Raw genomic sequence first — 27,126 nt, 5'->3', positions numbered from 1 at the left:
ATATGGTATGTCCATTATCCGTTCTAATCCGATCCGGTTTCACCCATGGGCAGTCATAAAGCGGGAGTTACATGATAAGCGATTGGAAGCGGTGTTTATCCAACTACTAAGTCCAAATGGGACACCATGGTGGCCAGGCTCCATGATTATGGGCCTGTTTGTTTGGGTTTTTCCTTCAGCTTTTGCTGCTTCTACCATTCTAAAAAGTATTTCTTTCGTTTATACATGAAGCTGAAAAGCACGTCAGGAGTTGTTTCCCTCCAAAAGAACGTGCTTCTCAGCTTCATGTGTAAACGGAAGTAGTGATTTTTAGAGCACTGGAAGCGTCAAAAGCAAGCCCAAACAAACGTCACTCGTATACCTAAAGTTATGTACCCGTAAAATCTAAAAAAAATTATATTCAGATTTTTGCCTAGGCGGTTGGGCCTCGCCGGAAAGAAATCGACCAGCAGGTCGGGCCGTCCTTCTAGGAGCCGTGCTGGGCTGAGACCTGAGCGGTGGCTCCTTTTCGTTTTCTACTGCTATGATTTGGGGTTGCTTGGGTTGACTCGTGGGCTCTGTCGGCCGCACGGGGGCGCTTCACGAGGCCAGAGAGCGTTCGCTCACGAGCCTTGCTCTCGCGGATGGAACCCCGCGGGGATCCGCGCAGGATCGAAGGGGAGCCGCTTGCTGCGCGCTTGAGCGGCTGCGCCTGCGGATCCTAGTTTTGAAAACCAGACAGGTACGATAGTGGCCGGCCCACATAAACGATTTATTTTACTGCAAAAAGTTCAAGGGTAATAGTAATAACTCATAAAAATACTTAAAAATAGCATGGTCGCATTGATGTCTCAATTGCATATATGGGCGGATGGAATGGGTCAAGCTACATTTGACTCAGGCTTTGGGCCTATCCATGATAGTCAACCATTGTCACGGATGGATCCTTCCTATGACGGTTAGGTCGGACCTTCATGTATTTCATCTGTAACGAGAGGTCCATGACAGTCTCCAAGACATCACAAATCGATTTTCACATGATGGTTTTAGGTTTTAAGGGCCTCCACGGTGGTGGTTGATGATTTTTTTTTTGTAGTGAGTCTACCTCCACTCCACCTCTTCTGACCGGTTCATTGCCTTTGGCATACGCTCTGGGCACGACAAAAGGGTCGACGGACTTGCTGATCCGTCAGGGAAGTTGACGTCACACACCGGTGGGCCCGCGCAAGTGCTCCGCTGTCACACACACCCCCTGCCCCCGTTTGACCCCATGCCTCAATCAGCCATTCATGTGCCTACATCGCCAACACCTGCGCCACTTCTCTTGACAACCCCAACACTGTTGTCATGGCTCCTTTGGTGTGCTCTGCCATGAGTTGAAGCTGCAACAGCCGCCATGACATGGATGTGTGATCGCCGAAGCGCCCTCTTGGTCTCTCTGGATGTCCTCACCAAACGGCTACTAACGTCAAAATTGGGGTGAAGGAATGATTAGATAATTTTTGTCTACTAGTAATTTGTTTACCCTAAAAGCAGTGATTTGTGCAACAACAACAAAAGTTCGAAAATAGCGGTATCAGCATCGACTACCTATATGCTTGTACGGCTGGACATTTAATTTATTAAGTCCGTGGCGTAACTCGTACTCCCTCTGTCCCATCTTAAATGACTTAATATGAGACGGAGGGAGTAGTATATTGCTAATCATGAAAAAGAAATAGGATTATTGTCCTCAACAACTTGCAATTGCGGTCGGATGGCAGATTGTTAATCGATGGATGGCCGGCCGGGGAAGGCACGCAAACAACACACATCTGAACCAGATTTATGCATGCTATGGTATTATAATTTCACGCGTTCTGCTCGATTGATCTGGACTTAATCATTTCCTTTTTTTTCTTCTGAGTTGGGCCATAAACATGCAAACAAAATTGCTATTTCCACACGGCGACGGCGTTGGCTTGAAAATTAACGGGGACAAGAGAGAGCGGTTGCACGTACTTTCCAGTGAAATTATGAAAATACGCAAGTAAGAGCTGTCGACATCATCTTTGAACATTGACGTCAGAAGGTTGAATGTTTCGTGTTCTCAATTTCTCATAAGAAAATCGCGTTCGAAATATAAGAGAAAACAGAGGTGACACGACCGTGCAAAAGACACGGAATTCCGTAGAGGAGCACTGCTACAAGTCAAGGCCAAGTCATCGGAGACGGCAACGCCGCTCTGCAGATTTTCCAAGAATCCCGTCGTTGTTGTACACTTGTACTGCCGCCTCGCACGATCTTGCCGTATTTTCCTCTCCCGGTGTCTGGTAGTACCACTATCAGTACAACTACATACTCCCCCATACCTTGAGCTTGTACACTTCCTACTGTAATTAGCGGCCCACTCAACATTGGCCCACCTGTCAATGACAGATGCAACAAACACATTTGGTAAGTACAGTTTCGTAATCCTCCACGCCAGTTCAGCGGCCAGCAGGTACTATCTACCGGCAACTAACAGGGCCCGCAAGTCAGCCCCTTCCAAACTTCCAACCCCGGTATAAATCGGGCCCGTCTTCCTCCTGGGCGCTTCCGCCTTACCCCATTCCGGCGTTCCCCAACACGCCACAACGGCCACCAAATCACCAGCACGCATGGCCCCGGCCGCCACCAGCTCCTGGGCGGCGTTCCTCCTCTGGTTCTGTGTGGCCGCGACCGCCGCCTGGGCCCATGGCGGCGGCGGCGACGACGGCGACGCGGACGGTGGCGGGGGCGGGGATAAGGCGGACCTGCGGGCGCCGGGGCTGGTGGCGACGAAGCTGTGGTGCCTGGCGGTCGTGTTCCTGGGGACGCTGGCGGGCGGCGTGTCCCCTTACTTCATGCGGTGGAACGAGGCGTTCCTGGCGCTGGGCACGCAGTTCGCGGGCGGGGTCTTCCTGGGCACCGCCATGATGCACTTCCTCAGCGACGCAAACGAGACCTTCGGGGACCTCGTCAAGGACAGCGCCTACCCGTTCGCATTCATGCTCGCCTGCGCCGGCTACGTCGTCACCATGCTCGCCGAATGCGTCATCTCATCCGTCGTCGCGCGCGGACGGACCACACCTGATGGAGCCGCCGCAGGGTCGACAAGTGCAGGTCAGCAAGTCACATGTTCTCCGACAATACTGTTAATTTTGGCACCGGTGTAAAGGCGTCAGTTCGGCCGGCGTTGGGTCAAATTAAATGCCAAAACATTTCGTATTCCTCTCAACTCTGTTTGCACGAGCACGTACCAGCAGTTCGTGCCTACTAGTACTAGTAATGTCTTATGCATCAATTTTATTTTTTTCATTGGGTGGTTCTATCCGCCTGAATCGAAAGAAAGTAGAAACACATCGGTCTTACCTTAATTTACATATAGTCCTTCTCGACAAGTGATTTGTCTTTAATTCGATATACCTGATGATTGCAATATTCTGAATTCTGTTCTGTTACATTTTTCCAGGGGTGCTGGAGGAGGGCAAGCTGGGCACTACAAATGGCAACAGCTCTGAACCACAAGCAGCTGTAAGCAGAGTACCTCAGAATTCATTGTTTGACCCGGTCGTTAGTACTCTTACCAAACTGCTACGTGTGCATCTCGTATGTTAACTTTGTGGCGTCGCACGCACAGGACGCGCACGGTTCGTCGACTGATCACTCGGTGCCATCTATGCTGGGCAACGCGAGCACCCTCGGCGACAGTATACTCCTAATCGCCGCGCTCTGCTTCCACTCCGTCTTTGAAGGCATAGCCATCGGAGTCGCCGGTAAGACACTCAGAGATGAGCTCTGTCCTCGCCTTGTTTGCACATGATCCGTAGAAATGTCTCCAGTTTGACTTTCAAGAATCCATTCAAGACTGAAAGTGGCATCTCCTGATTTCTAACTAGCTTCCTAAGAAAATGATAGATGCCACAATTATGATTGGGAGCAAGTGGAACCTCACTTGTTTCACTATTTCGTCAAACTGATGGCAGTGGACAAATAAAGCTCATCAGGAATAGAGAGTTTTTACGGTACCTGGTACTCCATATAGACCCATGGGAGTACAAATCAAATCTGACCCTTCATTTAAAAGGGTAAATTAGACTTTTTTCTGCTACCAAGATAATAACTTCCCATCTATAACGCCTCGTGGATCCTCCTCTCGATCCAATGCAAACGCATGGACTGTTCGTCCCGTCGAGCAGATCCCGATCGAGACCCCGCTGCTGCCTCTTTGCAGGGAATAATTAGGCTTTGAATTGGGCGTAAATCCCATGATCGTTGATGCTCCCTGGGCAGATGAGGATCTGTACAACTGCTGGGCATCGTTATGATCATCGAATTCCTGATCGATCTTTCTTGAGCCACTCCGCCTCCCCCAGTAGTTTTGAGCATCAGTGCCATGAAAAAACATACCGCACTACCTGTGATGTTTCTTTTGAACTAGAACTAATTGGGATGTTTATCTACTCTAAAAACAGCAGAAACCCAAAGCCTGATCGATCTTTCTTGAGCCCTATCATTTGTTAAATTTTAAATACGATGGTGTTATGCTATCACACGGGCATTAGTTTCAAGATCTAGCCTCTGAATCCCTGATTAGGGATTACTAGACTAAGTCACCCTCGATCTCGTTGCAAGATTTTTTTTTACGAGAACTATCCACAGAAAAATGGAGAAGGGATAGATTGAATACACTGATATATAATTGTCATCTTGAATTACGATTTTACCCCTAGGCTCATGGTACTCCATAGTTTTCAGAGATGGTACTCCTATTTGATTGTGTTGGAGTACCAAATAAGATTAGCCATTAGATCGGAACAATTGAACGGCTCATATTTATTCCGGGGTACCGTAAAAGAGCTCCCGGAATAATATGTACTACTCGTCTTTCCTCCAAAAGACCAAAACTATTCCTTTTTTTCTCTGGCTCCTAAGTCGTAACTGACCACACCTTCGTTTATGCGACATTTCAGCTCGGTCATTGTCATGCATACTTTTACTTGTTCCAGTCTTAGAATCGATGCTCATCCGGATGCTCTTAACTTCCTAGCGCGTCCACTAGCGTCCACTTCAATTAGCATTTCAGAATCCGATCGACTTAACAAAAATAAAAGAAAATCTAAATTTAAAATAATCTGCGAAGACTTCTAAGCTTGCAACTTGATGCGGTTTGCGCTTGTCAAAATCAACTTGCAGAGACCAAGGCCGATGCATGGAAGGCTCTGTGGACCATCAGCCTACACAAGATCTTTGCGGCGATCGCCATGGGCATCGCGCTGCTCCGGATGCTCCCCAATCGGCCCCTCCTCTCGTGCTTCGCCTACGCCTTTGCCTTCGCCATCTCCAGCCCTATCGGGGTCGGCATTGGCATTGTCATCGACGCGACCACACAGGGTCGGGTTGCCGACTGGATCTTCGCCATCTCCATGGGCCTCGCTACCGGAATCTTCATCTATGTCTCCATCAACCACCTCATCTCCAAGGGGTACAAGCCCCAGAGGCCCGTCGCCGCTGACACGCCTGTTGGTCGGTGGCTCACCGTTGTACTCGGTGTGGGTGTCATTGCTGTTGTCATGATATGGGACACCTAATGGTGAGAATTAACTCCTACATGGGATTCCCAATTTCGGACGTTGGTTCTTAGAGGCACCGCAGGATTCAGGATACATTAATGTGGATTTATGCATCCTGCATATGTCTTATGTGCTCGAAAGGAAGTCGTCACGAGTTGGTTCCAGATTTTCAAGATGTGTATTGGAATTTTCCATTGACTGTGGAACTCAAAAATCGCTCTAATACTAGTAAAATGCCGCGATGCAATGGAGGAGCAAACGATTTGTCCGTTAATACTAAGAATGCGGCGGCCAGGAGGTCCTGGCGACGAGCACTTTGTTCGATGTGCGTGGACAACAAGCAGGCTAGGCGCAGGCCTGTCGTGCTGTTGCTAGCGCATGTGCGCCGTAGCCGGGCATGGTTCTGGCCGTTCCTGGCGCAAGGAAGCAAGCAGGCTGCACCTTAAGTCTTCGACGGAATGCTCAAGTGCTGCTTTTTCGTACGGCAACGTAGGCTATTCCGGCAGTGCACACGGTCGCCCCGGCCGCCTTCGTTGGAGGTGTTCAAGGTGGTGGATTCACCACTGTAGCAGATGGCGGCAGTGGTTTTGGCCTAGGCAGTGCGACCACTGGCGCTGACGTCGTTCCGTCGGGTGTTGGTGGTCATGCATTCTGCTGGTTTTGACGGTGCCGGTTAGTAGCTTGACGTGGGTGGCGGCCAGCAGCAAGCTGGCCAGATTGAGGGGACCTCCCACACAGGGCGGGCCTAGGTGTAGCAGGGCGCGCGGTGGCCTTCTAGCTCCTTGCTGCCGGGTTGGAGCCTTGGAGACAGGGCAAGGCGTTGCCGCTGCAGATGGTGGCGTTGTGGTTGTTTCTGCCTTGCCGCCACCGGTTGGTATCGTGGCAACTGAGTAGTCATCCGGTGAGACTTCCAGGTGGCGAGTCAGTTATAGGCCAGGAGTGTGTTTTTTCTAACATGTTATTATTTAGAGTTATAATCTCTGAGATTTATACTTTTTTTATTTCATTACTTAAGGCGAAAGAGACAATTAGTTCAAGCGCGAGAACAGCTCTAACTGAAAGTACAACAAAGCATCGTGGGGATGAACATTGCTCAATAATCAAGAAAGAAACGACTTCTGCACGGCCCGCGACCTTCCAGGATAGGAGCTCACTGAAAGACTTCAATGACCACCTTCCAGGATAGGAGCTCACTGAAAGACTTCAATGACCACCTTCCAGGATAGGAGCTCACTGAAAGACTTCAATGACCGCACAACACCACATCATGCATTTCGCTTCTGCGATTCATAAAAATAGAAATCTGAACTATGAAGTAGATTCCTGCAAAAAACCTGCTGCTTGTATACATATGTTTTCAATGATCGCACAGCACCATATCATGGTTGAACTATATGAAGTACAACCAGATCTTAAAACCAAAGATTACAAAACCTCAAAGTTTCAAAACTGAATCTGTCTTGAAACTTTGCACATGAAAACACACAAAACCAATCGACCGAGAGCAAGAAAATATGCCTATTTCGTAATTGGGTGTACATAAGTTTTCAATGGTAATGCCGAAGTTCTTTGTACTGACTCCATCAATCTGGTACAGCCAAGTCAAATCTGCTTGATACACCCAATGAAACAAGGGATCTCAAATCCCACACCAGGACAAGGACGACAAAAAAGCTCAAACACTTAAAATCTCTGCGAAACCAATGAAATCAGCGGCCGAATCGGCATTCCCCCCAGATTATCCAGATCAGATCTGCGGAATTCATCCATCTTGACGAAATCTAAAAAAAACCCTTATATGAGAATAAACACGCACTGATCAAATAACCACAAAGAACTAACCTAAACGATTCAGTAGTGAATAAAAAAGACACAATCTGAAACCATCCAGCAAACAGAAACATAAAAAACGAGTCAACAGTGAAGAACTCAATGGAGAAGAAGCCCGAGAACAGTATCACACACATGTATATCTACTTCGCAGGCACAGCATCCCCTTTCCTAAAAAAAAAAGGCACAGCATCCCCCAAATAACCGCAACTATAGGTCCCACATGTCCTTACGCCCCAATGTATTCGCACGGTATACAATCGCAATACATGTCCTTCCATATCTGCTGCATTCCTATATGGAAAACCGAAATCCCGCTGCGCGCATCTTGGCGACGCCCTCAAGGGTTGACAAAGCTCCGGTAGGTCCCGAGCCCGGTAAATTAGAATTTTCGGTCATTCAGGGACTGCTGCCAGCTTGGACCTGATTTGTGGGTCCCACAAGTCAGGAGCGCGTGTGCCTGTGTTGTCATGTTTGTCGTCAACACGTCCTCTGTGAGCAATCACGACTCGTCTCAATCGTGGTGGTTTTTGTAAAAAAAAAGTATAAAATGGTGGCAAATTGAAACCCTTTTTAATGTGATGTTTTTTTTAATTTGCTTAAAAGTCCTCGCTGGGAAAAGATAGAGCGTGCTAAATTTCAAATGGGAAGCTTGTTCGCATTCGCTTCGTGATGCGGCATGCTCTGTCTCTGTGCCATATTTTCTCCTTTTTTATTTTTGTAAGAGCAACTCCAGCCGTCCCTCCCATTTTGCATCCAACTTGCCACTTTTTTCGGCCGTATGGGGGGGGCTCCGGTTAGATTTTGTTTTTAAGCTCCAGCCGGTTCCTAGACGGCGTCCCCAAATGCCTCCCCAAACCAAATTTTACAAATATTACAAATTGAAACAAGCACATTATTTGATAAGTTTTGAATCACATTTCAAACAAATTTAATCAAATTCAAGCAAACAAATAAGAAAAACTAGACGTTTCCTTAGAGCCTCCACAAATGCTCGACCAGATCATCTTGAAGTTGATGGTGAGTACCGGCGTCTCGAATTTCTTGCCGCCGAGCGAGGAAAGCAGCAAAGGCGGCCAACACCTGATGATTAACATTGGCTAGAGGACCCATCCGTTCATACAGTTTGGTGTCGAACACCGGACATTCCCGCTCGCTCTCAATGATCATGTTGTGCATGATCACACAGGCAGTCATGACCTCCCACATCTGATCTTTCGACCAAGTGAGAGCAGGGTACCGCACGATGGCAAATCGAGCCTGCAACACACCAAATGCCCGCTCAACATCCTTCCTGCATGCTTCTTGTTGCATCGCAAACCAAGATCTTGCTCCTCCTGCGGGTGCGTTAGAGATTGTCTTCACAAAGGTCGACCATCTTGGATAGATGCCATCTGTCAGGTAGTATCCCTTGTACACATGGCCATTGATCTCATAGTTCACCGGAGGAGCAGTGCATTCAACGAGCTTGGCAAACACATTCGAGCATTGCAGCACATTGATGTCATTGTGCGATCCTGCCATACCCGAAGAAGGCATGCCAAATACACAGATCCTGATTGGCCACCGCCTCAAGCAGCACACTGCATGATCCTTTGTGGCTTTTATACATGCCCTGGTGTGCAAATGGATAGTTCTTCGATGCTGCTAAGCATACCTGGGAATTCTCTTTCTGCATTATGTGTCATGATCCGAGCTGTGTCTTTTGCAGTGGGTGTCCCCAAGTACTGATCTCCAAACACTGCTGCAATCGATGGCTGTTACTCGGCCATGCGGAGGTAGTCGTCCTGTGTATCGGCAGGAATTCCATAAGCAAGCAAACGGAGGGATACCATGCATTTCTGAATTGATGTGAAACCGAGTGTGCCGACGGTTCCCTCTTCAATTTGAAGTAATCATCGTACTCCCGGAGGTACTCGGCGATCTTCAAAAAGAGCTTCCGAGACATTCTGAAATGGCACCGAAAGATCACATCGTTGTGCAATGGATCATCGGCAAAGTAGTCGGCGTACATCATGTAGTAGCCTTCCATCCTTTGCCTCGCCTTGCTCTTGCGGCGGCCCTTCCTCGATCCTCCCCTTCCCGGCCGCTCTGCATCTTCGGCGATGAGGCCAAGAAGCGACGAGACGGTAAGTTGATGCTCCTGTTCGCCGCCGGAGGCAACATCATCGGCAGCGGCGACTTCCTCGTCAAAAAGCGCAGCGAGCATCTCTTCGTCGTCCGAATCCATGGCCTTGGCAAATCGCCGAACACCTTGCGAGCAAGAAGCGACGAGGTGGCCGCTGGGTGGGCACCGACGGGGTGCTGGAACTGGCCGGCGGCGGACGGCGGAACTGGAACTGCGGCGGCAAAGGAAGATTTACGCAGCGGCATGTTCGGGGGTGGAAGTCGCCGGTGAGAGGGGTGGTTCCGGCGGCGATTCGGGGTGGAAGTCGGCAAAGCTCACACAGAGAGGAACAAATAGGGTTTGTTTTTGGGGTTGTGCCACTGACAGTGCTGGCCCGCGAGGTTTTGCGCCGGAGCTGACGCCTCCGTTCCCCCCCCCCCCCCCCCATGGTTTGGGTTCGGACTGGGGGCGCTGGCTGACTTTCTGGGCCGTGCCGGATGAAAAAACAAAAACAAATTGGGGAGGCCGGTTGGGTCGGAATTTTCGCGCTGGCGCCCCCCAAGTCCGTTTAGGGGGCCTTTAGGGGGGACGGCTGGAGATGCTCTAAGCCCATCTTTTCCCCCCTATATGATCAATTTATGTACTCCGTCAGTTTCATAATTCTTGTCAAAATTTTACATGTATCTAGACACTTTTTAGGAATAGTTACATTCATGAATGTATCTATTCCTAAAAGGTGTCTAAATATATGTGAGATTTTGACAAGAATTATGAAACGGAGAAAGTACGTCCGAAACAGTTCTCCACTGCCCAATTTATTTACATCGCTAGCGGTGCACAATACAATCGGTAATTTCGTACGTACACGACAGACGCGCTTAATTAGCTGAAGTATTCACCTCACTCAGCGGATGTGCAGATGGATGCAAACCGTTGCAAAAGCACGGGACGGGAGCAGTGTAGCAAAGATATCTCAGCGCCGCGAACCGCAGCCAGACCGGGAATGGATTCAAAGCCACGGCAACTCCAAGTCCCCCAGCGACGGGACTCCACCATGGGATTGAGCCCCGTCTGGTCCCAGTCCTAGCAGCTCCTCCAGATCAGCCTCATGAGTTCCACAATCACCTAACTCATGACGATCACCATCAGCACTGACGCGCCACGGGCTCAACAGGAATCCCAGCTCGATCCCTTCGAAATCGAGCTCGATTGACAGGTCCTCGTCCCCATCCAAACCTCGCTGCTGCTGCTCAATGTGTGTCGTCGTCGTCTCTTGTACTACCTGATCTGCAATGGGGTCATGGTGGGCAGGCAGCATTGCGGTGCACCGCGTGGCCTTGGTCCGGATGGGGCTGCTGCTCGTGTCCGGATGATCAGGTGGCGCGTCCACACTGCTGGAATGCGGCGGCTTGGGCGTCGACGCCTGCTGCTGCTGCTGGTTCGTCCCTCGGGCCGTCAGCAGCATCCTCTTGCTCAGAGTGGTGTTCCAGTAGTTCTTGATCTCATTGTCCGTTCGCCCCGGGAGCCTCCCCGCGATCAGCGACCACCTGCATCAGTTAATTAACAACGACGTCACGTCTGTGCCGGTGGTTTACTTGCACCGGACAATTAAGGTTAGCTGCAACTTTGCATATGCGGCAAAGCAGTCAGTGCCACATGTGTATCGTCTGAGGCGGTGGGTGGCATTTCATTCTGATTGCTATACCCCTTTTTCTTCTTAGAAGAAAGTGGTTGTGATCTTCTCAATAGCTGTCTTCATCAACTTTGCTGACCGAATAACTCTTTTACCTCTTCAGGGTAGAGACAATAGACTGACAACACAAGATTCTTCTTCTTCACACACGGCCAATTTTGAAACGGATACTATCTAGTGCGGTCATCATAACTGGATCCTATTAACTAGACGTCTATTTCATTTATGTGTTGGCCTACTTTGTCTGATCAGATATCTCTATCATTACCAATTAAGCAGGGGAGAAGAAAAAGAAATTCCAACAGAAAGGTTAACACACCCTTTGGTGTTTACAAATAATTTTCATCAAACAACTGTTACTGATATACTGCTTCTATGAGGTTTGCTTCAGTACATACTCTAGAAAACTAAGGATCATGGTATCATATAAGTTGCCCGAACAAAAAATACTCCCTCCGTTCCATAATTCTTGTCTCAAATTTGCCTAAAAATGGATGTATCTATTCCTAAAAAACGTGTAGATACATGTAATATTTCGACAAGGATTATGGAACGGAGGTAGTATATGCAAACCTTGTACGTTGATGGGTTTGTGATTTTTTTCTCAAATGCAAGTAAACAGCTGCAACCCTTGGTATACTGAAAATTCAACGGAAGGAAACAGTAGAAATGTGCACCTGTTGCCGAGGAGTCTGTGGAGCCTGACGATGAGCTCCTCTTCGTCGTCGGAGATGTTGCCTCTCTTGATCCCCGGCCGGAGGTAGTTGAGCCATCGCAGCCGGCAGCTCTTCCCGCAGCGCTTCAGCCCTGAATGTAACATCTCACACGCCGTCAACTCAGCACCGGGATCATGTCCAGATTATATTACCTCTTGTTCCGTGCTTTGCTTTGTTTCAATCTCCCTGGCTTATACACATATTTGCTCGATTTCTATCTCAGTTATATTGTCTTACGATAAATGCAACTACAGCATGTGAACTGAAACCCTCTGCATATGTAAGGCGATCAATGCACTAGGTAGGATGATATATTTTCGAAAAGAACGAACAAATTTGCATCACTAATAGACAAATGTATAGATGTAATGTCGGGAGATGAGCAAGATTAGAGGGGATGGTATAACTGACCAGCTCGTTTAGGGAGGCTTCCCCATTTGCCCTCGCCGTGCCTGTTGATGTAGGACACCAGGATCTCGTCCTCCATTGCTGTCCATGCTCCTCTGTTGAGGCCCTCCTTGGAGCAGCATGGCTTCCTCCCCATCTCTCCCTCCGGTCTCTCTCGGCTACTGTGTAGTGTGTGTGTGACAGAGAAGCTCTTAACTCCGCATGCAGTTATAATCGGGAGATTTATATATATATTACTTGTATTGACACAAGGAATTCTTAGTTCCTACATTTGGCTATTTGAAGGTTAGATGGGTTATGTGCCCGAAACCGCTTTGTAGGGGGTTAAGAGAATATTTATCAATCTAATAATCATGAGTCATGACAGATCTACCGTCCGATTGGGCCATGCAGGCAGCTGATCTATAAATCGCTTTTCTATCCGTCCCACTTCAATCTGGTTGAGTTGCTTTCTTTTCTCTTTATTTTTTCGCGGTTCGCATATTGTATCTTCCAACTCTTAATTAATTGAATAGACGCTGCGTTTTCGTCAAAAAAAAAGATTGCATTTTTTTTCATGATCTTGTCCTCCTTCTCAATTAGGAGAGAGCAATGCGGCAAAAACAGAATATGTTTTGCAAGCTAAAATAACGATAATGTAGGCACAGGCAATGTCCATCTTCTGAAATCAAATGACAATTTCAATCCAATAGAAATGGGAAATTGATTCCTCGCATACAAGGTAGGTAGAACTTCTCTAGAAACAGCTGTTAATTATATCGTGCTCAACAAGAAAAATGGTTCAAAAACTAGTTTGAGCTGTTCATGTTAGTGCTAACCAACAGAGCACAAAATCCTGAGAAATCAATGGTGAATCGAAGGAGAGAAACATACTGTAAAGTCTTCCCATGCGAGGAATTCACTTCTACAATACTCGTCATCCCCTGCATGTTTATCATTGACGCACATCAGCAAAGCGTTCATACCAGATAATCATCCCTGATGTTCCATAGAAGTCAAAGCTCACATCCAGAAGGCTGTGTAGCTAAGTCATCTATGACGCGTCCTCGTGAGAAGCGTCAAAGAACTTGGTTTGTGCCACCAGTGCGTGGCACTCTCATGACACATTTTCACTTATGACGCTTTGCTACATAAGAAACGTCACACCCTCTCACGCTTCCTGTTTAAATGCATCAATGATGAGGACATTGCCTTCTCTTCGTGGGGGAGAGGGGGGGGGGGTAGGGGGTCTGGCGAGGAGACCAGTCCTTTCGGACTTCCCTAATTTTGGCGCCGTAATCGTGGCGGAGGCCACCTCCTCTTCATCGTTTTTCTCTTTTTCATATGAAGACTAAGCTCGAGACCTTCTTCAAGGATTCCATCCCGGCGAGTGTTCTCTTCTCCAATGGAGGTGTTTTGGTAGGAATCGCCCGAGGACATCTTGAGGCATATGAAGGCTGAGGAAAGCCTAGGGTAGGAAGAGACGCATATTGTTTTGTGTCTCGGTTTTGTTTTCTTGCAAGTTTTTTTGTTGAGAACGTGTACGTGCTTAACCGGGTAAAGATGAGGTAACCGGTTAGCACAACAGACCAACCGGTCACAGAAAAACATGGACACATCCAGAGCAGAAAGAAATGAGGAATGTAATAGAGAACGAAAGTTCTCTCCCAGCCCTCCGGCGGTGCCGGGCAAAGTTGCCATCCACACATAACTAAAGTTATCATTCCCACATAACTAAAGTTGACATCCCACTGAATTATTCATTCACTCTATCCTTCTGGCACGACGGGTAAAGTTGCCTACAGAACGAAAGTTATGACCTCATAAAACAATTGGCGTGATCTCAGGCACACTTTTTCCGATCGGATGATGATCATTCTCTCCGGAAGACTAAAAAACAAACGTTCGCTCATTATAAATTCCGAAAATAAAAATAGAACAACCAACCTCAGAAAGAAAAGACCTTACATGTGGCAATCAAAGAATGGTCGAACGGACACACAGAAAAACGAGAGAAGGACGAAGCGGCTGCCTTCGAGCGTTTCCTACACAGAAATGCAGACGGGGCACGGGGCCCTTTCGTTCAGGACCGGATTTCGACCGGAAGTTCGCGGCTTTGTGCCCTTGTAATCGTTATCCTCCTCGCTGCGAAACCAGCCACAATCACGCATGCCAAATCCGCTGCCGGCGTGTCACCAAATGCCCACGCCTCCCCTGTTCGCGCGCCCCTCCTCCGCGCCCTCCACGCCGCACTCTGCTCCTCCTCCTCCACTCTGCCCATCTGCCTGGACACAGACGAAGCCTAATCGCCCCTTCCTCTCGCCCAGAAGAAGTCGTCCGGCGCTTCTTGCCGTCGGCCGGTCCAAGAACAAGGACGATGCCAGCTTCACCGACCGCATCCTCGACTACATCGAGGGTAATATATACAAGTAGAGCAGACCTCTCTCATTCCTGGATCTCCAGGTTAACGTCAGCATTAGAATCATTTTTCGGTGTTCGGAATAAAAAAATTTGGGTTTGGCGAAATGTTAGTCGCCTGTTTAGGCTCTATTTCATAGACATGGATCATTCTGCAGTGATCACTACTAAAAAGGGGAAATTGGTCGCAAGACACTGTTATTTCACTTTTTCCACATTACCCCGAGACCTGAATTTCAAACTATGATTTTGTGAACTGTTATGGTTCGACTTCAGACTAAATGCTGAACAATTTTGTAATCAAATAATTTTCAAAGTTGACACCTACGTACTAATTTTTGGGGCCAAAATTTCAATTATAATTTTTTTTTTGTTCAAAACCATGATCCTCCCAAGCAAAAACCGTCATCCAGACGAAAAAAATGTCAAACTTTCCGTTTTGGGCTGAGCGGTTTGTTGTGGCAAATGACCACAAAATTGTAATGGTACTGAGCAAAGACACAATCCGGCGGTGTGTCTCGGCAAAGTCCGGAAAATAACAGTGTGTTGTGGCCAATTTTCTCCCAAAAAAATCAAGTTTTTATGTGCGATGGGCAATTGTTGATTAGATTGTCCTTACTGGCTATACAAACTAGCTCAAGCTGTGAATCATGGAAAGATCCATGGGGTTCAGGTTTGTAGGGATGCCCCTCCTGTTACCAATCTCCTCTTTGCAGATGACTAATTGATTTTAATGAAAACAAATCTGGAGAATGCTTCAGGTCTTAAAAATGTTTTGGAAGATGATTGTGCTGCTTCAGGTCAACTTGTGAGTGTTCAGAAGTCCAGTGTTTTTTTCAGTCCAAATACTGATGTTGAGGTGCGAGAGAGGAGGTGTGTAATGAACTGAGCATCTTAACTTAAGCCATCTCGGACAGGTATCTTGGACTGCCGGCCCTTGTTGGCGCTGACAAATCCGATTGTTCTCAGTTCTTGTGGATAGAGTGGAAAAGAATGTCTGGCTGGAAAGAGAAGGTTTTCTCCTATGTGATGTCGGTCTTCAAAATTCCTAAATCAACTTGTAAAGCGATTACGGATGCGATGTCTCATTTATGGTGGGATGACGAGGGTGGCAAAATAAGAATGCATTGGTTCGCTTGGTGGAAACTTTGTATTCCCAAAAATCATGGAGGTATGGTGTTCCGCGATATCCACTGCTTCAACCTTGCTCTCCTCTCGAAGCAAGTGTGGAGACTGGTGGATTCAGCTGACTCGTTCTGTGCTTCCATCCTGAGGCCGAAGTACTTCCCTGATGGAAATCTTCGTAATGCCAATTTGAAAAAGGGAGCTTCCTTCACATGGCAAAGGCAAAGTATTATGGCTGGGGTTAGGACCCTCAAACTTGGGCTGATTTGGAGAGTGGGTAATGGCGATAGCATTGATATTTGGAGTCCATCTAGGAAAATTCTTACCAGAAGAGTTCGCCATCTCTTATCAAAAGTTTCAGATCTGATTGATCCAGCTACAGGGAACTGGAACACACAGCTCATTGAGCAAACCTTCTGGCGGGTGGATAGACAACGTATCCTGAGTTTCCTGTTATCTGCTAATGCTGCAGAAGACTTTGTTGCCTAGGATCTGACTAAATCTCATATGTTTTCGGTTAGATCAGCGTACCATGCTGAGTGGAATCACCAATCTGCGAGGAGATGCTACGACTGTGGGGGGCAAAGGGCGATGGTCGACCATCCAATGGAAGAAACTCTGGAAATTGAATGTCCCGGCGAAAGTTAAAATCTCCATGGAGCCATGACATGTCATGCGATCCTTCCAGACAGACATGTTAAGGTTAACCCGCAATACCCTCAATGTAAACTAGGTCCTGAAGAAACTGGAGTGCTCTGTTTCCCTCGCGCGCTCGACATTTGGAGGAAGTTGAATTTGCAGGTTGCGATTGCTGAAGCTGTGATGCAGGATAGAGCAGGCCCAGCGATTCTGGAGTACCTCCTGTGCTCCCCTTTGGTTTCTCCTATTTCTGTTGAGCATTTTTGTGAAACTGTGGCTACTGCGACTTGCATATACGGTGGTAGCAACGCTGCTTTGTGCCTGATGAACCTCTTCTGTCTGCATCCAGCTCAGCTTTCTCTATTGCGAGTCTGGTGCAGCTCTATCTCTGTGTCGCAAGCTCAAACAAGGCGGGCGTAAAAAAAGATAACTGGATTAAGCCTCCAGCTGACTGCGTTAAAGTGAATGTTGACGCGGGTTTTTCTGAGGAGGAATTACGTGGATCTGTGGACTGTGGGGGTGGTGATCAGGAACCATGCTGACGAATTTGTTGCGGCGGCCAATGACACACTCGACCTTGTCACAGACATCATGATGGCTGAAGCTTCAGTGATGTTACTGGGCATGGAGCTGGCCATTTCCTGGGGCTGTAGCAGAGTCGTGTTTAATTGTGACAATACTTCTGTGATTGAGATCCTTAACCGGGGGGAAAGAAGCTACGGTCCGGCAACTGAAATTTTTGAAGACTGTTTCTGTCCTATGAAGGAGTTTGTTATGATCTCCTTTGAACACTACGGACGTAGATCCAATGAGGTTGCCCATGAACTTGCTCGCCAAGCCAGATTCTCGCCGGTTGGGTCCTGGGTTGATTCTCCCCCTCTTTGCATTTTCCCTCTCCTTCTTAATGATGTAACTCTCATTACTAATCATCAACAAGGAGGGTTTTTGCTGTAAAAAAAACACTACAAAGTTCATAAAAATGAAGCTGATTTTGTTGGATTGACTCTATTTATTGAAGTCTTGTGTTCATGCCGCAAGTTGTATTCTTAGAATCCTTGTTTGTAGGGGGTCCAAAGTTGAGGAAGTGGTATGGAGCACCCGATTTACTTCCCAAGGATGGGGGTGCCGAGGATGAGGAGGATGAGTCTTCAGGTGCATAAAGAAAATAATTCCGTTAATGTAAACTCCCTTGTGGCATTATTCTTATTTACTGGCAAATTTGTGGTGAGAATAGATATTGAGGAGCCTCGGGATGCCGTGCTAGTAACCAATGGTGACAGCGAGATTGGACAGGTTTTCTTTGTTGTTCCAGTACTTGCTTTCTCAGAATTGCTATTACGCCAAATGGTGTCAGTATATCACCTGACATGTAAAATGGGTAGTCACCGTACCTCGGTATTCTTAAATCTTTCAGCGACCCTTTCACCTGAGCCGAACATTATATTCTAGTTTCATTCATATTTGGACCTGGAGCAAGAACACAGCCGTCAGTTTCACAAGACAATATTTTGACACGTAGGAGTGAGATATAAAATAGCCCCTATGATGTTAATTTTTTCTTTTGACAAACAAATGATTCAGGTGATTTCAGCAAGGTGGTACTGGTGTTATTGTATGCTCAGAAGTTCCTCTTACTACTAAACTGCTTCAAATAATGTACTTGTGTTTTCAGATGGTTATATTGTTACTTATCCTGAAAAGGACCAGGATAAAAGCACTAGTGAAGGACAAACGATCCACTGAAGAAGCCTTTGGAACTTATGTTGAGGTGACAGCTTGCAGTTCTCACATCTATAACTTGAAAATTCTGGGTTTTCTTGTATAGTCTAACACACTGATGTACCATTTTATCAGAGGTGCCACACCTCCTCTTTGGTAACAATGTTATCAGAAAGGCAATAAATGTATATGAATGAGTATCTTTTGCACCTTTTCTCTGATAAAGTGGTAAGTATAATGTAGACTCATCCTGATATTCCTCTTTTTGGTCCTTTGTAGTGCATGGTTGGCAACATTGAAGACAAGTCCTTCACTAAGAAAACGCTAATGGGTGTTCGTGCTGTAATTTGTCCAGCTGATGTATGTTTCTAACTTGACGCTCTTATGAGACTACTTTACAAGGCATAAAATCAACCTTTTCATTCTTTTGTACAATTTGATTGTTTTTCTGCATTCTAGAGTGCTCAAGACATAGCGGTACTCAAATCTATATAATGTTCTGCGCTACTTATAGATTAGTTTCTTGCATGGCAGCTAACCATATTTTGGTCAAGATGTTTTCTTTTCGAGAGAAACTTCTATCAAAATGATGAGGCTTGCAGTTCCGTTGTGTTCTCCATACTTACATGAGAAGTTAACCACTCCTTGAAGAGATCCCCTCCTTCTATATTCCAATGTTCAATATGTTTGAACTTGATATTTCGATAGGACGGTTTCTTCTCTGACTTGATTGACCTCAAGGGTGTCGAGCACATTGTTCTGCTATCCCAGGTTTTGCTCTGTTCTTGTAACCTCGTGTTAACTATTTCAGCCTAGTTTCAGTCATTACCCATACGAGATCTTGATGAGAATGCAGCTATCTGTCTACAGAAATAGCGGTGGGCTCCAAGCTATTATGAACAGCAAGTTGAGAAAGCTGGCAGAGAGGGATGAAGAGGTGGTCATTGCTTCTGGCATCCCGTCTACAATAGTCAGGGCTGCTTCTCTGCAGACCACTCCTGGTGGGGAGCGAGGGTTCGATTTTGCAGAGGTACCAGCATAAAAGGCTATCTTACCTTTCTGATAATGTTGTGTACTTATGCAGCTTTGGTACCTCTGTGTGACTAAAACAAATTTCTTAATTTCCTATGGAGAAAACTTATATTACACAGTGAGTGACAGAGCAAGACAAGACACCGCAAGTTGTTTGTCACATGAGATTAACCCATAGGTTCCTTCAATTTTTCTAGAATACTTAGGTTCCTTCAATGGAAGTATCTGTATTTGCACTTAATACGTACTGAACATCAGGAGTCATACCTTTTTGGTAAGAATATCTTTCTCATATGGTACTAAATTGCTTAGGGTATAGCGGCCAAGGGAAGGATAAGCAAAGAGGATGCTGCTACAATCTGTGTGGAGGCCCTGTATGCCGTTCCCCAAGCAACGCTCGTTTTCGAGGTAATTAGCTCAAACAAGCTTTATGGTCCTAGCTGGACGATCATTATTCATTTCTGATAAGCTTTATGTACAACGGCAATATAGGTCTATGAATCTTCGTACTCACTTCTTTGGGGTATGTGAAAAAACTATGAAAGGTTTAGGCCCAGCTTCTCATCTTACATGTTACTTCAGGTGGCTAATGGCGATGAAAAGGTTACAGACTGGAAAACATGGTTTGCTGAGCGGATGGCCAAAGGTTAAAGCAAACATACATGATTGGGACACACGTTTATCTTTTCGTTAAGTATAGAATATGAATATAGGACAAGATTCGAAATCAAAGAAAGATATTCAACACATGTCTGCATACTGCATTGGAGTTACTACTGCCCCTCCTCATGACATCTAATCATAGATCTGAACAAATAAAGAAGATAGATGGTCCATCCGCCGAAGTCCCCAAGGAATGCTTGCATCAACGTTGAATCTGAAGTGCTGTGATGAAATCGATTTACAGGTTGATGGCCACAAGGAACAGCAAGATGCCTATGTCTCAATTTCTTGTTGTACTTTTTATTTGCACTATACATGGCGCTACAGTTTAACTCCGCTCTTTTGCTACGATACTACTACTCCCTTGGATCATAAAAAGTGCCGTCCACTTAGTACAAAATTTGTACTAACTTAATACAAAATGGGCGACATTTTTTATGGATCGGAGGGAGTACATCACAATTAACTGTGAATATCGTGGTACAGTGAACTTCTAGCTTTTCAGTATTGAATTGAAAATGTATGCTAAAGATGAACGGAATCTATGAAACGCATATCTTTTGTGAGAATATATAGTTGTCTTTGAGTTCCATTTTACTATGTTGGTCAACTTGAAGGCTTGGCGGTGCTGTTGTTGTTCTGCACATAAAACCTGCCCGAATCACAATTACTTGTATAACGCTGCAAACACTGAAAAGATTGATATTTTGGGCAAATGAGTCAGATTCCTTCTTCGACGAACACGTGGCACATGTGTAGACACTCGCTTTATTTGCTGCTACGCCAAACCATATCACAAGCTAGTCCAGCCCTCAGTGCAGCTCAGTACCAAACCAAACACTAGTTAATTTTGGTGTTGGTATTTCTTGTACCCAAAGCAATTATTTTGATCCTTGGTTCGTTTGCAACCTAAGAAAGACAAACAGGTAAGGGGACGACGGGAATGATTTGAATTTGTGCTGGCCAAGCCGAAAGCTCCCAGCAGTTTCTTTTGAGCGTTGCATTTCCACCTACCCTGCGTAAGTTTTGACCAAACAAAGGGTAATTGACCAGCGAGCGTTTTGGTGTTTTATTGGAAGCTTCCATCTCATCCCATATAAATGCCGTACAGAACATGACAGATCTAACTAAACAGAAAGGCTTGTGAATCACGACAGTACTAAGTGTCATTGCCATTGACATTTTTATATTGGTGTCAGTTGCATCTTCAGATCTCTTTGTGCCATTGGCTCGCCGCCGCCGGCGATTAGATCGATATATTCCCATCTAACCAACAACCAGAGATCGTTGTTAAAGATCTTCAAGCGTCACATCGGGGCGACGATGATCACGCACACAATGTCAGAGTATAAACACCGGGGAAAAAAATATGGGTGTTGCTCTTCTCTTTTTTAATCTGATTCTCACGATGGAGAATGATTTCTACAATTGCATTGTCTTGTACATCTACTTATAATGCCCACGGGACATTCGATCGAATAGAAGTTTAAATTTGTTCTTCAAATGGTGTTATATTACTCCCCTCCAAATATATTAGACCAATACGGAATTTTACGGTAAAATTTTAACCAACAACTAGACAATACCCCATCTTTTTCACAAAGAATGGCACACACACATTTCGAGACTTTATTTTGACCAATAATTAGACTAAGATTTGAGGGTTACGTAATAGAAAAATTATATCATTGAATTTGTATTTCAAAAACATTTGCAACGGTATAAATTTTATTCTCCCTCGGTCCCATATCAAGCGACTCAAATTTGTCTAAAAATGGACGTATATATATACTAAAATACGTTTAGATACATGTAATATTTCGTCACTTAATATGGGACGGAGGGAGTAACATATAATCCACATATTATTGGTCTAATTGTTGGTCAAATTTCGATCTTAAAATGTGTGCGCGTCATTCTTTGTGAAAAGGAGGGAATGATATATGACATAATATATTTTTCAATAGTACCATCCCCCCCCCCCCCCCCCAGTCTAACTGTTTATCAAATTTAGCATAAAATTTCATATTGGTCGTATAAATTAGGAAGAAGATTAGGGCTCTTCCAAGAGGAGGAGACACAGCAGCGTGTTGAAGTGGTGGGTCATGTGCGGATGCAGAGATGCTAGGATGGCATCAGCTAGTTCTCATATTGGGTTTGCCATTGTCGGTGTGGAAGAGGTCGTGACGTTGCTCCATGTATGTTGCCGCCCGATCCGATGGTTGGGGGTGGCTAGACGTTTGGGGCTCGTCTCACAACGTACCACAATGTAGGGGTGCAATGCTCTTGGGAAAGCCCTGTCCCAACAGAGGATCTTGGCTGACAGTGATAACACTTCTGGTGTGTTTTTCCTACTTGGAAGCGTCATAAAAAAGTTCACCCCACCACTTCCGTCGAGATTTTGAGTGACCGTGGTGTTTGCTTGTGAGGCCGGACCCCTCCCTCGCGGTTTAGTGAGGTGGTGGTGTGAGGCTTTCTGAGTGAAATATTTGTCACGATAAGTGTTTGTGTTGGTGATGACAATGTTCACGGACGAGTCCTTACCTTCTTAAAGATCTAGGAATCAATAGCCTCTTCCAAACCACTAGGCCTCAATGTTCCTAAGGTGAAATCTTGGGGGTTTGGTTTACCGACGCGACTTGGGGTGGGGGTGGGGGTGCATAGTTTGTTAATGCCGGCAAGCGGCTTGGACTTCGCCAGCATGTCATTGTTGGACTCTGCTCTGCTCCAGGCTTATGTTAGCTTGGGGGTTTGGGTTAGCCATCAATGACAGTTGCCTTTGGTCGGGAAGTCATTGCGACTAAGGTCCATGGGGACCAACGTCTCGAAGAAGTCTCTGCCAGGGCAAAGCATCCATGTCAGTGGCTGCCACTCCAAAGAACAACACCCGATGGCTACATCCTCATGTATTTGCATCAGGTTTAGGGTTCGAGTCAACCTTAGAGGGAGCACCACCAACCCTACCTCACTATGCCAGAGGAACTAGAGACCTCAACACCTTTGTTACTCACGAGTCGATGCAATCTTGGTCATTGCTCCATTCATGAAAGGGAACAAGGACATGAAACGAACCTAAAAAATAAAACCAGAACAAAAGTTTTAATTTTAAAAAGAAGATAATCTTTTTTATAGAAAAAAAAAGCAAGGGGCAAGTGAGGAACCACTGCGGCCAAATGAGTATCAAGCTCCTTATCGATTCCAGCTATCCACAGTAGGAATGTGCAATTGGGCTTCAAACCAAACTCAACTCATCCAAAGATGAAAAAACTGATACTGTAAGATTTTAATTTCTGAATTTTTTGCTCAATTTCAAACACCGAGACGGGTTGGAATGGGAGAACATTCGGCGTCCACACTGGAAACTTAACACGCAGCCAAACATCGCCGGATAAGATAAACAAGTGAATATCGGGCGACGATGCACTCACTCATTCTACAATCCAGCGGAGGAGAGAGAGGCAGAGGCTGTTTGTGAGCGAAAGACAGGAGGAGGAGAGGAAACGTGTCCGAACGTGCCGCAAATCTCTCTCCAGGAAAAGATTCTCTCTATCTACGGAGCAACAGCAATACGATACGATACGAGAGAGAGAGAGAAGGAGAGTAGGGGGGGCCTGCCAGAGCTCTCTGTTTCGTGTGTCTGAGGATCTCCTGATCTCCTCTTTCCTCTCCCATCGTCATCCATCCCCTTCCCCCCTTCACTTCACCCCTTTCCCTCTTTCATCCATACTCTAATGATCTAATCGGCGCCCCGGAAATGCTACGGAATCCCGAGGTAAGAAGCAATTCCTGCTCCTCTACCGTCTTCTTTCTCACCCCGTTAGATGCGAGAAATTGATGTCCGTTTTCTCGGTGCCCTCATGGGTTGGATTTTCTGTGCTATTTCGGGATCTCTCCTCCTGCTGCTTGGGTGAATTTGTTTCCCTTCTCCTTGTGGTTGGTTTGTTTCCTAGCTTGGGTCGACTGTAATATGATCCTTGCCGTTTCCTGCTCCCTTGATTTTGAACAGAAATAGATACTAGGATAATCCCCTTCCCCCCACCGTTTCTTGAATTGGATTTCAGAGGTTTTCTGCACTCGATTCGGATATAACTCTTCCTGTCGAGTCTCGTTGAAAAATTAGTCTTAATTATTCCGCTGCCATTTGAGCGGATTTTGGTTGAGTTCAAGTCAGGGAGACGGATTTTGCTTTCTTTGCCAATCGTCCGTCAATCTCGAGTTGCTCGTGAGAAATTCTATGTCAAAGGCTGGATCTCAAGTTCTCAACAGTTCCCAGAACCTCCCTCCTTTCTTAGTTGGTACGCAAATACTGATCGAAACACATGCTCTACCTTGCCCCCTATCTTGTTCTTTGCTTTCCCCGAAATCTGACGCGTTTTTTTATTTCCTCGAATTTTATTCATTACAGTATATAGTTTTGGGGGGTCCAAGCATGAAAGATTCGTCAAGTACATCTGTTCTTGTTCCACAGTACTTTGTCCTCCCATGCCCCAACAGTGAGATTTTCCAATACAAAGCGCAGCAATAAAAGCCAAATCTTATGACCCAAACAACAACAGTTGTAGACTTGCTTAGCTCATTAAGAACTCGATTAAGCTTTATCCATCTAACCACTTGGTCCATTTGCACATTGTTCAGGATTGAATCAAACAGAGCCTGCAGTGTCAGCAAAACCAGCAAGGGCGACCTTGGTTAGCACCAAGAAGGCGAGAATTAGGCGCAGAGGCAAGCAGCCCAAGCGAATCATCTTCTTGTATCCATGGAGGGTGACACGCTGTCGGCGTCGGCGCACGGCGTGGACACCAAGGTGCTGCACGCGTTCCAGACGAGCTTCGTGCAGGTGCAAGGGCTGCTGGACCAGAACCGGGTGCTCATCAACGAGATCAACCAGAACCATGAGTCCAAGGTGCCCGGCGATCTCTCCCGTAACGTCGGTCTCATTAGGGAGCTCAATAACAACATCCGTCGCGTCGTCGACCTCTACGCCGACCTCTCCTCGCTCTTCGCCGCCTCCTCAGGCGGTGGCGGTGGCCGTGCCACGTCCGAAGGGGGATCCGTCGGCACCATCCGGCAGGCTGGGCACAAGAGGATCAGGTCCGGCATGGACTAACCAGCTGTCGTGCTCTTCTTGTATCTAGTAGTATTATCTACATTAATTGCTCATCCATCGTGCTATATAGGGGTATATGAGCTAGAACAATGCCTCCATGATATTTTTCTTCCTGTAGCTTGTTGCTGCTATGAGGTAGTAATCAGTTGTGGATTTGATGCAACAATCCAAGGATGAATCTAACAGAGAGTGAGCACTTCTCTGAATTTAACACCCAGTATGCAATCATCGATGCTGCTGTCTCATGCCTGGTTGCTTCTGAATCACTCCCTTCAGAGGATTCGTGCATTTACTTGTCTGCTTGCTCTAAAAGTTGTACTAGTTGACAAAATGCTCTTTCATCTTAAAATATATCCTGATTTGGTCAAGAATAAACTAATATATGCCTGTTTTCTTGATTCAGTTTTTGGTTTTTATTGTCAGAGGAAGCACTAATGAGTTCTCAAACCTAGACCAGAGTCTACTGTGACTTTACGAGATTGAGCCTTTTTTTTTTGGAATCATGCTTTTCTTTGCTTTGCTCCCTTGTTTTCCACGCTTGTTTATCCTTTCTTTCAGGGTCGCGACCATCGCTTCTTTTCATACCGGAAACCCTTTCTCATGTGGCATCACTTTCTGCAAAAATCTGCCGAGGCTGTGCATTCATTGAGCATTGGATGATTGCACACTCTTTTTTTCTTCTCCTGAAATTTTTATAGCGGAGACAGCCGACAGGGAATGGGAAATTACTTTTGCTCCCCAATAGCGTCAGTCCTTTTGAGCGAGAGCATGTTCGTTGGCAATGGATTTGCTACTTCTCGGTCGCCTATTTCTTAGACGAGTCATGCTATATAGTTAGTGCGGAGATAGAGCGAAGATAAATAAACAACTGAATATATGCACGGAGTATTATCCTTTGGTGGTGCTCGATGGTTATTATAGTTTGCATGTTTGAAGACCGCAGGTTCTGATTCTTTGCTCTTCCACTTTTCGTTCTTTATTTATTTTTGCTTTCTTTTTTTTACCTTTTTCTCTTGATTTTCCTTGTTTTCACTATCTCTTGTTTTTTCTTTTCTTTTCTTTTTTGTATACAACTCTAATGTTAGGAGTAAGCAGCTAGGGTAAGTTGAAAATTTGATATTGCACACAATATGTGATTGCCTTTATATTATTTTTTTGTCTTTACCTTTCTCCAGCTATGTTAATCATGAGTGGTTGATGTGTGTTTTTCTTGGTCTCTATTCCTTTGAACAAATTGCACACTTTTAATTCCACAGTTACACAAATTATAATGTGCACTAATGTAAAATGACAAGTCAGCAATTTGCATTTTTTTCATGTTTTCTTTTTTTTTCTTTTGGACAAGTAGCATATTTCAAAGATTATAAGTGCAGAAATATATATTTTTTTCTGAAAAAGGGGAGCTCCCTGGCCTCTGCATCGGAGCAATGCACACAACCATAACAGGATCTCGCAGAAATATTATACGTGCAAGTATAAATAATTTTGTTGAGCATTGTCCTTTGCCCTCGTTTCCTTTTATCATTGGGAGACAAGCAATTCACATGTGAATAGCCATTCTCCAACACATCTCATAGGTCCACACAATGGGCAAATGAAAATGACGTTCCATACTGTTTTTCGTCAAAAAAAAACAATGTGCAAATGAGACTCCATAAATTGTTTCCAATAAGTAAAATGTGTTTCGCCCAAGACGGGTGGAGGGCCGGAGTTGTGAATATGAGGCATGTAGACATACAATGGGTTAGGTGTAGTGAATAGCATTATAAGTAGGATGGCAATAGGCCCCGTTCCACACAAACACGAAAAGAAACTGCTCCCTCCGATTCTAAATTCTTGTCATTGTTTTAGTTCAAATTTAAAAAAACGACAACAGTTTATGATCGGAGGTAGTATTGTATTATTATTTTTATCACACATGTGTTATATAAACTACAAATTTTGACGTGTACGACATGTAACATCGTAAAATTCTGACTATTATTTGCATGAAGCTTCCAACAAGGAACCCGATCCTGGTCTGAAACCCGATGGGGATGAGGACGGAAAAAAAATCTCCAATGTTCGGAACCCGATATGTATGGGACGGGGAAAAAGTTCTCCAAAGATGTAAATGCACTTTCCGGTGGGGAGCAGAC

The 27,126-nt window shown here is 45.7% G+C and overlaps 4 protein-coding genes and 1 long non-coding RNA gene across 8 annotated transcripts; 4 read left to right on the top strand and 1 right to left on the bottom strand.

Moving 5' to 3' along the window:
- The first annotated feature begins 2,545 nt into the window (after positions 1-2,545).
- LOC100833512 (zinc transporter 2) lies at positions 2,546-5,811 on the top strand. The gene is made up of 4 exons (XM_003557682.4): positions 2,546-3,102; positions 3,452-3,513; positions 3,620-3,755; positions 5,176-5,811. The coding sequence occupies exons 1-4, from the start codon at positions 2,619-2,621 to the stop codon at positions 5,568-5,570; spliced, it is 1,077 nt and encodes a 358-aa protein (XP_003557730.1). The 5' UTR covers positions 2,546-2,618; the 3' UTR covers positions 5,571-5,811.
- Positions 5,812-10,278: 4,467 nt separating this feature from the next.
- Positions 10,279-12,597, bottom strand: LOC100821467 (transcription repressor MYB6). The gene is made up of 3 exons (XM_003561504.4): positions 12,310-12,597; positions 11,860-11,989; positions 10,279-11,036 (listed from the first exon to the last, which is right to left on the bottom strand). Exons 1-3 carry the CDS (start codon positions 12,440-12,442, stop codon positions 10,499-10,501), a joined length of 801 nt encoding a protein of 266 aa, XP_003561552.1. The 5' UTR covers positions 12,443-12,597; the 3' UTR covers positions 10,279-10,498.
- Positions 12,598-14,355: 1,758 nt separating this feature from the next.
- On the top strand, positions 14,356-20,473 carry LOC100832367. Of its 2 annotated transcripts, none has more exons than XM_010230211.3 (9): positions 14,356-14,701; positions 17,533-17,619; positions 17,702-17,760; positions 18,140-18,235; positions 18,466-18,546; positions 18,895-18,957; positions 19,043-19,216; positions 19,531-19,626; positions 19,711-19,853. In XM_010230211.3, the coding sequence occupies exons 1-9, from the start codon at positions 14,455-14,457 to the stop codon at positions 19,747-19,749; spliced, it is 942 nt and encodes a 313-aa protein (XP_010228513.1). In that variant the 5' UTR covers positions 14,356-14,454; the 3' UTR covers positions 19,750-19,853. The 2 variants fall into 2 exon arrangements, with proteins under 2 accessions (XP_010228513.1, XP_003557726.1); XM_003557678.4 differs by having other exon boundaries at positions 14,358-14,701; positions 19,801-20,473.
- Positions 14,708-17,479, top strand: LOC112269712. The gene is made up of 2 exons (XR_002961619.1): positions 14,708-15,511; positions 15,621-17,479. It is a non-coding gene; the product is annotated as an uncharacterized LOC112269712 (long non-coding RNA).
- A 2,846-nt stretch (positions 20,474-23,319) lies between the features above and the next one.
- Positions 23,320-25,233, top strand: LOC100833201 (protein ELF4-LIKE 4). 3 transcript variants are annotated; one of them, XM_014898463.2, is made up of 3 exons: positions 23,664-24,176; positions 24,287-24,374; positions 24,517-25,233. In XM_014898463.2, the coding sequence occupies exon 3, from the start codon at positions 24,638-24,640 to the stop codon at positions 24,986-24,988; it is 351 nt and encodes a 116-aa protein (XP_014753949.1). In that variant the 5' UTR covers positions 23,664-24,176; positions 24,287-24,374; positions 24,517-24,637; the 3' UTR covers positions 24,989-25,233. The 3 variants fall into 3 exon arrangements, with proteins under 3 accessions (XP_003557729.1, XP_014753949.1, XP_014753953.1); XM_003557681.4 differs by lacking the exons at positions 23,664-24,176; positions 24,287-24,374 and adding an exon at positions 23,320-23,653; XM_014898467.2 differs by lacking the exon at positions 24,287-24,374.
- Positions 25,234-27,126: the final 1,893 nt, after the last annotated feature.

The sequence above is a fragment of the Brachypodium distachyon genome, chromosome 1 (assembly GCF_000005505.3).
Source record: "Brachypodium distachyon strain Bd21 chromosome 1, Brachypodium_distachyon_v3.0, whole genome shotgun sequence".
Taxonomy (NCBI): Eukaryota; Viridiplantae; Streptophyta; class Magnoliopsida; order Poales; family Poaceae; genus Brachypodium; species Brachypodium distachyon.
Note: the sequence above shows the minus strand (reverse complement) of the source record. Positions and strands in the feature narration are given on the sequence as shown.